The sequence below is a fragment of the Synchiropus splendidus genome, chromosome 7 (assembly GCF_027744825.2).
Source record: "Synchiropus splendidus isolate RoL2022-P1 chromosome 7, RoL_Sspl_1.0, whole genome shotgun sequence".
Classification (NCBI taxonomy): Eukaryota; Metazoa; Chordata; class Actinopteri; order Syngnathiformes; family Callionymidae; genus Synchiropus; species Synchiropus splendidus.
The window spans coordinates 27,087,428-27,099,547 of NC_071340.1; the positions used below are offsets into that span (position 1 = coordinate 27,087,428).

Sequence of the window (12,120 nt, forward strand, 5' to 3'; positions counted from 1 at the left end):
CTCTCACTGGGGGGTTTTATCAAAAAATTAGGATAAATCCTGCAGTGCTAAAGCGTTGAGTCTTGGATAGCAAATGTTACTGGATGACTTGTCTTCCATGTCATTCCTGGTACACGAACAGTACTTCCACATTGCAGAACATCTTCAGAGTTTGTGTACAGAGTTTGTTCTTACAGCGAGGTGGTTCCCTGGAGAGTTTCTGGAGAAGCTCCGCTGCACACATGAAGCAGACAGCAACAAAGAGAGTCAGAGAGTTGACTGGTGTAAGACATCAAGGCAGATGTACGTCCTGCTCGCTGACTCGCCTGTGTCTTTGCGGGTTTTTGTGTCAACAGACCTTTGAACTAGCCTCCAGAGAGACACCATTACATTTCAGTGTCCACTAGTGAAGGGTCGATGAGGCTTCATGAAACAGTGTTCTGATGGTCAGAGGCCACCAGATGGCACTGTCTGCTGTGAAATGTTTGGACTTGAACAACTCAGTCAAAGAAACCTCACATCGCTGTGTGACGGTGGATGTGCAACTGGGTGAAGACAGCTCGTTACTGAGGAGCTCTCAGAGAGTCAAGTGCTCAGATGCCCAATGAAAGGTAACAGGCCCTGATTCCACGACTCGTCCGGTGAGCTCTGCATCACATGATTACATTTTTAAGTTGCAGTGAAACACAAGCCGCTTTCACTCCACACGATCAATGTTCTTTTCGGGCTTGTGGAAGCACAATCTGACACACTGGATCTCAACGTTTTCCTGAAAAAGAACTCGCACCTCTGAGGCCCGCTCTCCCTCTCTCTCTCTGCTAACCCAATTATTCTCTTCCACTCCCACTCCATTTTGGGCCAGAAGCCATTCGGAACCTCCATCCGTGTTTTTCGGCTGGCATCTGAAGGAAAACGATACTGGCCAAATAGCCGGCGCCTTAATCGGATCGTCGGAATTTCTCTTGGACGGAAGAGGGCCTCCGCTGTTTCACGGACGCGATCGATCAGCTCCACTCAGGAAATGAGCAGCTTATTACATTTCTGCTGATTGATTGAAAGAGTCGCTTCTTGGGCCGTGGATGAATCGTATGCTCCATCTTGACCAGTGGAAACTTCAGTGATGCATCGCCCGACCAATATAGTGAACTGAGCTTTTTTAGTTGATGCTGACTCAAAGCCTCAGTCAGAGCTCTGAGCCTAATGTTGACAGATGGAGCTGGGCTGGTGAAGCTTCATGAAACCTCATTTTCAGAGCCCACCACAAGGCACTCTCCTTGGAATCCAGCCACCATTTTTACACTGAGAGTGCCACCTAGTGAAGCCTCAGCAGCCCCCGTCTCTGCCGACAGAAAAACATAGAAAACAGTCTACAATATACCTGCAGTTCAATGTTGAGTCGTGGCATTGATGCTGCTCGACCCTGATTCTCCAGCCCAGAGCCTTGAACTGGATCAGTACTGCTGACACTCAGTTCCATGTGTGTCATCTCAACAGATTCCTGGACAGAAGAAGCTACGTTAGTGTTGCTTACAAGGTGCACAATCATCATCATATGGACTCTCATGGAGTGTTGCCCTACTGTACATACATATACATAAACTGTCACATTAACATTAAACAAATACAAAAAAAAAACAACTGAAGACCTTGATATTTGTTTGGCAGCTCAATGTTGAGAAAATAACGTGGGCATTGGGGCAAGTTCGCGTCTGACCTGGAGTGCTGTCGAGTCAGGGTTCTCCTCAGACGGACCTCTGGATGAATTCTTTTTGCCCCTGATCCCGGAGACCTCCTTGGGTTTTTCCATCACCCAGGAGGAGGATGCCTTGATGCTGTTCTCATAAGTTGGCCTGTGTGTCCGAGCACAACGTGACAGGTGTGAATTCATGTGTTCATGTTTTTCATAAATGATTTCACACTCTCCCTCAGAGTTTCAAACGTAGTAAAGGGGAACTAAGAAAATAGCTTTATAACACAATATAAAAATAAATATTACTCATTTTAGATCTGATTTTCCCTAATTTATTTCCACATTTATTTCTGAATTTCAGAGCTGTTGCTATTGCAAACATGGAAAAAGCCCCATAGTGAATAAATAAAAAACAAAATATTGAATATCAACACATCAGTACATTGCAGTAAGGCATGAATCATAAACAATACAAGATTGATAGCAATTTCTTTGCCATTGAATTACAATACGACTCATCTGATGCAGCAAGACTGAAGTGATCGCCAAAAGTGCAGATGCAGATGTCGGAACAAAAAAGTGAAGAAAAGATGATTGACCCTCCAGAGTTACAAGCAGTTTTGCCCAAACATTGGCAGCGAGTATGCACACGGATGCTGGCGAGTCAGTGTTTCAGGGCTCGTGACCCTACTCTGCCGAGGCACTTACACTGTGGCTCTGTTGTTGAGCGAGTTGGAGCTGAGTCGGGACCCGGGCTGGGGCTTGTTGGGCTGGAGGATGCTCGGGGGCTTGACGCTGTTCAGCATCATGGGCAGGTCCTTCTCCTGCATGTGAGTCAGAGGCAGCAATGGCTTAAAAAGAGCCCCGACCTTGCACTGTGGAGGAGAGATGGAGGGACCATGCAGAAGACAGGTCAGAGGCAGCAGGCGGAATATTGCTGCGCCCCACTCCCTCACAAGACCAGAGGCAGGGCTCACAATATTCAGCATCACATGCTTACAGGCCTGGTGTGTGTGCGTTTATCCCACTTTGGGGGGACCAATTCTTGACAAAACACTAGTGAGGACACTTGTGAGAACCATATGACTTTGTGGGGACATCTGGCTGGACGCTACAAGTGCAGATGATGACTTTAATGTTTTACATGTTTTGGATGGCTAGGTTTAGGGGGAGACGCTGTGGAAAGGGTGATGGCTGTGGGAAACCTCACAATGTCCCCACAAGGACAGAACTACAAGTGTGTGCGTGTGGCGTGAGACGAACATGCACGAGCAGGTGTGCTCCCCCGTACAGTCCCGTTTGTCAGGGATTTTCCATCCACACATGAATGCTGAGTGGATAAAAGAGCAGTGTGCACGCAGCTCAGCCTGCGCACGTGTCTGTGCATGCAGAGTCCCAGTGCATCTTAGTGCAAGCACATGCATCCACTTGGATAAAAGTAATAATGTAAATGTTTTGGATTTTTGATGCCTTCAAATACCCCTAGGGCTATATGTGATGTGCCCCACAAACACGTCATTCTTCTGTGAAAGATGAAGCACTTCAGTGTGAAAAAAATACTCCACTCAAACACCTTATATGTGTGAAAGAAAATAGTGCCTTTGAAGCAGCGCAGCTCCATTATCAGACAAGTGCTGTCACACAGACGACCCACACGTGGAAGCCTTTGTTTGGCTGGAACACATCACACACTGGCGAGGCGTCGGCATGTGTGGCTGTACCTGAGAGCCCGAGGCGCTCTGTTGCTGCTGCTGCAGTTGGAGCCTCCTGATACGGTTCTGCTTGTAGTAATCGAAGATCATCAGAGCAGCGTAGACCTTTCCCACCGTCAGCTCGTTGGCTGAGAGACGACGAGCAACATCTTATTTACAGCTTCTTCTCTCTCACTAGACTACTGAACCATGTGGAGCACTAATGACTCAGGCGTCCTCCTCCTTACGTTTGTGTGGCGTCACCAGCAGGTCCATGGTCTTCTGAGACAGACTGGGCCACACGGTGGACAGCTCCTTTTTTAGCTCGGCGTCAGACAACCTCTGTGCCACCATGCCTGCAAACACACACACACACACACGCACGCACACACACACACGTCTGACTCCCCAGGGTTCTCATTATGTACCAATGTTCTGTTCACTGTCTTCATTCAACACACACGTTTGAAAAGTGTCTGAAATATAAGCAGTTAATCTCTACAACTGTAAAAAAAAAAAAAAGTCCCTTTATGTCAGTTTGCATGAGGCTAACCCTCCAGCGAACTGCTCAATGATGGATTTGTATTTTTGAATTTCTATTTTTTTTTTACATTATGATTTTATGTTCTTTGTTCTGTGCTTATATGCATAAGCAACTTTTTAAGTGATGGGCTGAGTGTAGTTAGTATGAGTTTCACCAGCTGTGAATGAGCAGTGAGGCTGAGGATGTGACATCATTAGAGAGGATGTGATGTTGTTTGCTTTTGTTCACTCATCAAGTAACATCAATTTACTTTTCATTGAAAAACCAAACATATTTTGTGTGTTTACAATTACTACAAAAACGAAGCTAGCGCTGTCAAGGTAAATTAAGTTGGTACTAAAAAGCATGAGCAAAATAATAATAATAATAATAATAAGCACAACTAAAAATAATTTTTAAGTTGACAACTACAAAAAAGATTAAATACATTTTTAGCTGAATTAAAAGGATTTAACACACATGGATGATGGCATTATTTTTTTGAATGACATGAGAAGAATTCAATCTTGGGGTAAAAATCTAATTATAAAGCAAATTTTTATTCTACTTCATTTTAAATTTTATCTCAGAACAATAATTTTACTTGAAGCTTCAAAAGATCTGAAGTTGGAGCAATTGCTCACAACACAACTCTACTTTCATTTTTCTTCAGACAGGCTCATCCAAACATCCCCCCATGCCATGATGCCCTGATGCCACGAACGCTGTCTGACCTGAGGCCAGTTTGATCTCCAGAGCCGTGCGGATCAGGGCCATCAGTGTGGACGTGAAGTGGACCGTGTTGTCGTCAGCGATGGGCATGTTCATCTTGACGAGGCGCTGGTGTCCACAAACATTGAGGAATGGAGAGCGAGAGAGAGAGAGAGAGAGACGTTAGACTTCCGTCTCCTAAACCGGGTCCAACCAGGGAAATTTGCCTGCGTGCTGCAGTGGGTCTCTGCCGCTGACTCGAGTGGCGAGACCCGGTCCAGCACACAAACAGCCTTCACCATGACAGAACAGACAAACACTCACATTCACTGCTATCGCTACAGTGTACACTATGCTGCAAGTCAAAGTGCACTGGTGCAAGACTGACACTGACTGGAGAAATGTGACATGTAAGAGGTGCGTCGACAGTCGCAGGAGCTCGACTCTGTGGTGTATCAACCTGGGCTGGGAGGTTGAGTGTGTGTGTGTGTGTGTGTGCGTAACAGTGAGCATTCCACCAAGCTGGGGCAGCCGGAGCAACTGGGTTGATGTGGCTGTGTTTTTTAGCTGCTAAGAGTTGAGCTCCCCTGAACACAGAAGCATTCACCTACGAGTGCTAACAGTGGCAGTGCAGAGAGAGTGAGATGGGGATGGAGAGCAGAGGGCAAACACACACACACAACACTCACACAAGCTGGAAACACAACCACTTCTGCGCAATAGTACACTGTTTTTGGTGAAACATCTTACTACTATTTGAATACCTCTGCTGCTACAACTACTCTTCTAACTTCTACTGGACCAACTGCTGCGTGTACAGCTGCTACTACTTCAACTACTACCACTGCTATGACTTCCACAAAGTGCAACTACTGCTACAACTATTACTACAACTGGGACTAGAATTACCGTGACTATAAGATACTACTTTTTCCTTGCGTTCTGACCCCTGCAGCTTATACAACCACGTGGCTAAAATATGGATTTTTACGGGTGAAGGAAGGTCATGTTGCCAAAATGCTGAGCCCGGACACATCAAAGCGATGACATCACAGGCGTGGTATTGACCTTTAAAGCAGCTCCGCCCACAGAGCTGATCTCCTGGAGGAGCGGAGACGAGAAGCGGCTGTATATATGTATATATATAGAAACTGGAAAATTACAGTCCTATTAAGATTATTACTGCATGGTACTATTAAAACTGCTGATGCTACGACTGTATTACTATTACAACTGATAATACTACTTTTACAGTACAACTGCTGCTGCTGCTGCTATGAATAATACTGGTACTACTACACTAAGAACCAATGCAACCCAACAAGCTAGAGAGGAGCAGGAGGTTGTCACTGAAAGCAGTTTTAAGTAAGCGACCACACACACACACACCACACACTGACGAGAGAGGAGAGACGGAGATGAGATGACAGAAAGGATGAAGGTCCAGTAAGGGTACAGAGTGAAGAATGCAGAGAAAACACTCCCACAGTTTGGCTTCACAAGCATACGGACACTCTACACTGCTCCACAAAATACTGTGAGTCTCCTTTAGTCTCCTTTAACACACTACACCTCTGCTGTCTTCATCATTAGCGAGGACTAACGCTCCACAGAACACTAAAGGCGAGGGGTAGGAAAGAATATTTACTGTACATCAAAGATACCAGAACACAACAAGGTGAGGACACACTTGGGGGACACGCCAATATGAAAGGAAAAGGCTGTAGCTGACATGGAGGAAGGCTGAGGAAGAGGAGGGTCTACCTTGTAGGCGACTCTCGGTGGACATTTCTTCCCCAAACCTAAGGGTGGGGACATGTGGAGCAGCATCTGATACATATCGAGGTACTTGATACGGCCACTTCACGGGGTAGGAAATCAAACCACACAAACAGAAACAGAAAAGGATGGGGAGTTAGAGAGATATGAACAAGGGGGAGAAAAATAATGGAGAGGGAGGGAAACACAAAAGCAGAAATCTGGTGTTAATAGATTTCCTGGAGTGAGATGTTAGATGGATGCCATCCACGGCTGCCGACGCCGAGCGCGGGGATGCATCGCTGTGGAGGTCGGGGTCCCTGAGAGGAGACGTGGCATGGTAGAGAGTGAGGAGGCTGGGTGGGGGAGAGAGGGAGGGGGAATGGGTCGGACCCCACAAACAGGATGCTGACGAGAGGGAAGAGAGATGAGAGCACTGTAACGGGGATGTGTGCCATGGCATGCTGGCAGACATCCCGCTGGCGTCACCGCCAGGGTGCACGGAGACAAAGGTTTCAACAGCCCTGCTTTCAAGGTAGGGCTTTCCATCACGGCCCTGCTTTCAGGTTCAGTTCCCAATGGTCTTCTCGCAGCGAGACTTTGAGATTTGAAACGTGGGTTGGAAAGCAGGCGTGACAAGGCGCTGAAAGCTTTGTTTGGACTCCGGCATCATCAACCAAAAGCCAGTCAATCAGAAGAGGCGGGTGCTCGTGTAGAGGCGGTTTCATTGGTGCACAGCCATTCAGTCCAAAATCTCTTGGCAGAGTGTCACACAAAGCACCCGGATGACAGAAATGTCTGGTAAGTGCAAACCTTGTATGCTACCCTATTAGGGCAGTTCTTCCCTAAGCCAAGGGGGGGGGAGATAATACGCAACAAATTGTACATATCCTTATAGGAAATCCGTCCGCTGCGGAAAAGAACAAGATGATGAATAAACACAAAGTAGAGGACAAGTCTGTATACTGTGCAGCCATTACACCTCCAGACGGTTGCTCTTCCTCAGAGGGTTCAGCCTGTGTGAGTGTGTGAATCTCCTCAACTTTGTGTTCCTGTATGTTAGTGTGTGTCAAGGTTAAGAAAATGGAAACTCATGAGGGTCTTCTTCACCAGAGAGCGCAATGTCTGTATCTAAAAGATGGACCTCTAGGACTTTTGTTTTAGCTCAGAGACTCTAACTAAAAATCATTTCAACGTGTCACACTACAGATGGCTGCAAAGTAATGAGACCAAAACAGATAAAAGAGTGCTCAACAGTGGCGGGTTCAAACTGAGGGCTCAGTGTGAACCCCTCATTCCATCAAACCACAGAGGACCATTGTTAGCAACTTCCAGGGTCTCTTCTCTGGCTCGGAATGTCCTGTTCTCCAAGAGGGCTGTGTACGTACCAGGCAGCAGGATCGTACTCAGCCCAGACCCGGATGAACTCATCCAGGTGATGCGGTCCCAAAATTGAGGAGTCCCTGGTCAGGTACTCGAAGTTGTCCATGATGACGGCTACAAACAGGTTCAGCATCTGAGCAGAGAGGCTTGAGTTGGAGCACGAACCTGTTCAGAGCTTCTCAAACCACTTCAGATCAACGACACGTGCCTCAGTACATTCAAAGACCAACAGTCCAATTCACCTGCCCAAATATCTGATGAGGCAGGCATGACTTTAGCACTAGCAACGTTCCACCCAGTCCCATTTCTCACCCTCACCACTTGGTTGGTTCTGGGCGCCCTCCACCATGGAGTGCCGTATGACGGCAAAGTGAGAAGTGACTGACGTCCCTAAGAAGTGGGACATCACTTCATGCCTTGGCGTTTTACTTCCATCACGTGTAAAGACAATGAAAGCGTCGTTGGCTGCCGTGGTGTGTTTTGTTTACTGCATATACCTCGAACATGGGTGTATGTTGACACTAACGTTAGCCTGGGTGCTAGCCCATGGTTGCTGGTTAAGAAGACATAACAACACACTCATTAATGTTGTGTCGTTAATGTCGGACCCGGTCGATCCTTCAGGTCACTGACCTGTGATACGAGGAGAAAGTAAACAAACTGGGTCCCTGTTGTTTCAGTCTCATGTGATTCACTTCACACGTCGGTGACCTGGGAACCAGACTACACTTCATCTGCCCACTTCAGTTCAATTCAGCTCCGGAGCCTCGGTTTGAAGGGATCATTTCAAATGTCCTCTGTCTCAGGAGTGTTGGGACGCACTACACTCAGACGTGACCCGCAGTGTTACGGTGAGAACAGGGCAGGGCTCAATCGAAGGTCATCCCTACACCAGATCTTTAACCCCCTGAACACTTCAGGCTGCAAACCAGTTGTTTACAATCATGGTCAAAAGTCTTTCACCTGTCCATGTTCAAATAAAGTGTTTGTCCTTGACGATACCTTCAGGCATAAACAACAGTGGACACTCATCAGTACTGACCAGGAAGGAGCAGAGGAAGATGAAGGAGACAAAATAGAAGTAGGCGAAGTCGCTGCCACACTCTTTTCCTTGGGTCCCCGACTGCTCATCGCAGCCTCGGTGACTCAGACACGACAGCATGATCTCGTGCCACGCCTCGCCCGTCGCACTCCTGGATCAAAGCAGGACACAGAGAGACGTTTCTAAACCTCAAGACCAACAGAGGTGTCTGAGTCGGCATCCTAATCTTTCTATAAAACGTAACTGCTATCGTGCAACTCCATCTGTGAGCTGGAGAGGTCATGGAAAACAGCACTAATAATGGACTCATTTGTGTCAGTTTGAAAAGCTACACAACAACTCACAACAACAAGAAGTTTCAGTCAAATGCTACAGTGACCAGCACCACACGACACAACTGCGGGTTTGCAGCGGTAGTGTTGAGTGGAATCCTACCTGAACAAGAGCATCAGCGCTTGCAGAAAGGTGCGGAAGTTGTTGTGGTGATTAATGGCTGTGTCCTCGTTCATCTCAATATTTCCAAACACCTAGGACACAGATGCACGTGATGAGTTGTTAGGACTGCAGCGTACAGTGACTCAGCGTGCAGAGGTTCCCACCTGCATCCCGATGATGGCGTAGATAAAGAACAGCATGGCGATCAGCAGGCAGACATAGGGCAGCGCCTGGGGGGTCACAGGATAACGTGAACTCAGCTGCCCTCAGATGGACCTCCGCAGTCAGGAGGCCACTTTTGATTCTTAAATCTCAAAAAGTGAAATTGTTCCCTTTTATTAAAAGTGTAATTTGATCATTCCAATGAAGCACTCTGATATGAGATCAAAATCAGCAAATGTGATGGACACATGACAATTGAGTGGTGTTTAGTTTTACTGAATGGGACAATATTTTTGATATCCATTCATTTAAAAAAAAGAAATTATTTTGAAAATAATGATACATCTTCATTGTTCCGTAATCTGTTCAATGTTGTTGAAGTGTTTTCATGAAGCAATAAATTAAAATAAATAAACATAAAATGCAAATAAGACATGCATGAAAACAAAAAGGATGTACAGGAAGTACAACCTGATTTGAGCATATCTATCCTACTGAGGTCGAGCTATGGGGAAAACACCCCCTTGTAGGAGCCATTTGGCCGGACCTAGAGTAGTTGAGCTTCAATTTGAGGGTTAAAACTACAAAATAACTGGGTGACTAACTGGGTTCCAGTCTGGTTTAGGGGCAGAGGCCGGGGAAAGGGTGATGTCAATGGGAAACCTCACCATGCCCACAAAAGAATACAAAGTGTGTGTGCGCGCGAGTGTCACCTTAAAGGACTGGACGAAGGTCCACAGAAGGATACGGATGGTGTAACCCTGTCTCAGCAACTTAATGAGTCGAGCTGCTCTGAAGAGTCTCAGGAAGCTCAAGTTCAGCAGTCGGTCCTGGACACACACGGCAAGAACACAAACCTTAACTTGAACCAACAGTGTTGGTGACAGTGGTGTGTTTTATGGTCATCTCTGACGTCAGTAACAGCAAGGTAATCTCACTATTGCAATGACATGTGACTGACAAGACGGTTCTCAGAAGTTCTCAGAACTTCACAGAGCCATCTCCAGATGTTTGTCTTATCGTATGATATTCCAGTCAAAAACCGGAGCAGAAGGACGTCACTCACCGTAGTCTGAGCAGGGTTGGGAGCAGGACAGCAGTGAAGACAAATGAGAGGATGATGAGAGAGCAGAGGGACAGAGAGCACAGGGAGAGAGGGACACAGTCATATTGTACAACACAGTGACAGGTCATAACACACAGGAACCACTACAACTCCACACCCAATCTGAGGAGTCATGAGGGCCACAACTGTACTGAGACTGGAGTTCAAATAAAAGTGCGTGTCTCACATTGATCTCCGTCACCAGGATGTCGGTGATGCTGCCAAGCACGGTGACAAAGTCGAACACGTTCCATGCGTCTTTCAGGTAGTTCTGTGAATAACAAGGACATGAGCTCACTAAGGTCCACAGCAGCAGACAAGAACATGCTGAGCTCAAAGCAACCGTCAGCTGTTTTCCAGGTAAAGTCACAGTACATGAAATAGATTTTGTCTCTCTTTTTTGTAGTAATTGTAGTATTTTATGTGAAAATACTACAGTATTATATGAATGAGTTGGGAAATAAATGTGGTTCTTCAAATGGAAGGTTGAGCAGCCCAAGTTAGAGAAGAAGAAGATATACCAGAGGGCCAAAAGCGATGATCTTGAGGATGCATTCCAGAGAGAAGAGAGTGGTGAAGACGATGTTGAGGTTCTTGAGCATTGCTTCATAAAAATCTGGAGCTCCATGGAACTGAAAGAAGAATAGATCAGGTGAGCTGATGCGAGAGGTTTGGCTGAGGTCGACCAATGGGCCGGGGCACAATCAGCTGGAGGCAGCACACACAACAACTGTGAGGCTTCCCGTTTCTAATCTGTCAAAACCACTAATGCCCCCTGCCTTCCACCTTCTTTACCAGCCTGTGACTCCACAACTGGACTCTGAGGTAGAAAGCTAATGAATGAGCTGAAATACAACCTCCCAGCCTCACTTCCAGCTTCCTGAAGGACCTTTCAACTAGTGGTACCCACCTTCATCATGAGCACCACGGTGTTGAGGGCGATCATGAACATGATGGAGTACTCGAACGGGGCAGACACCACAAACCTCCACATCCGGTACTGGAAGGACTGGGTGTTCTCGGGCATGTAGCGGGTCAGAGGCTTGGCGTTGATGGCAAAGTCAATACACGCTCGCTGTGGCACAGAGGTTTCATCATCAAAAGCAGCACGCTACATTTAAAAAGCGGAGCCAGAGGTGAGGCGTAATGGCAGAAGCGTGAAGCTCATTATCCCAAACATAATCCAGTGATATGGAGGTGCGAACATACGAACGCAGCCCACCTCGTTCTTCTCCAGGCTGCACTCGGACAGAGCTTTGTCTCCCTGCTCCTGGAAAGTGATGATGATCAGAGCTACGAAGATGTTGACAAAGAAAAAGGGGAAGACCACGAAGTAGACCACGTAGAAGATGGACATCTCTATTCGGTAGCCTGGACTGGGACCCTCGTCTTCAAATGTGGCGTCCACAGAATGTTTCAAGACTCTGAAACGAGAAGGCAATAATGAGTGGCATCCAGCCCTTCACACAGGGGTTTGTGGCTCCTTCACTAGCAGGACCCAGCGTTCAACATGGCTCTCTAGTGGATGCACTGGCTGTTAACAAACAAATTCTCTTCAGTCAAAATAGAATCAAAACTTCATTTTGACTTGCTTTTTTTTGAATGACTGACCTGGACTAACCTCAAAAATGGACCTTTAAC

General features: G+C 46.7%; 1 protein-coding gene across 16 annotated transcripts in view; it reads right to left on the reverse strand.

Annotated features, from left to right (window-relative positions):
- cacna1ba (calcium channel, voltage-dependent, N type, alpha 1B subunit, a) overlaps positions 1-12,120 on the reverse strand; it is a 56,187-nt gene that overhangs the window by 6,182 nt on the left and 37,885 nt on the right. For 9 of the 16 annotated variants that reach the window (XM_053869717.1, XM_053869726.1, XM_053869729.1 and 6 more), the window contains 17 exons: positions 11,702-11,903; positions 11,390-11,554; positions 11,001-11,111; positions 10,667-10,750; positions 10,088-10,204; positions 9,377-9,442; positions 9,213-9,304; positions 8,778-8,928; positions 7,741-7,868; positions 6,359-6,455; positions 4,618-4,723; positions 3,609-3,716; positions 3,391-3,509; positions 2,378-2,544; positions 1,694-1,829; positions 1,358-1,477; positions 175-213 (listed from right to left, as the gene is read on the reverse strand). In XM_053869717.1, coding sequence (XP_053725692.1) covers positions 175-213; positions 1,358-1,477; positions 1,694-1,829; positions 2,378-2,544; positions 3,391-3,509; positions 3,609-3,716; positions 4,618-4,723; positions 6,359-6,455; positions 7,741-7,868; positions 8,778-8,928; positions 9,213-9,304; positions 9,377-9,442; positions 10,088-10,204; positions 10,667-10,750; positions 11,001-11,111; positions 11,390-11,554; positions 11,702-11,903 — 2,008 coding nt within the window. Of the gene's footprint in view, positions 1-174; positions 214-1,357; positions 1,478-1,693; positions 1,830-2,377; positions 2,545-3,390; positions 3,510-3,608; positions 3,717-4,545; positions 4,724-6,358; positions 6,456-7,165; positions 7,263-7,740; positions 7,869-8,777; positions 8,929-9,212; positions 9,305-9,376; positions 9,443-10,087; positions 10,205-10,666; positions 10,751-11,000; positions 11,112-11,389; positions 11,555-11,701; positions 11,904-12,120 lie in introns of those variants that run through there. The other 7 variants (XM_053869730.1, XM_053869727.1, XM_053869719.1 and 4 more) reach the window with 4 other exon arrangements.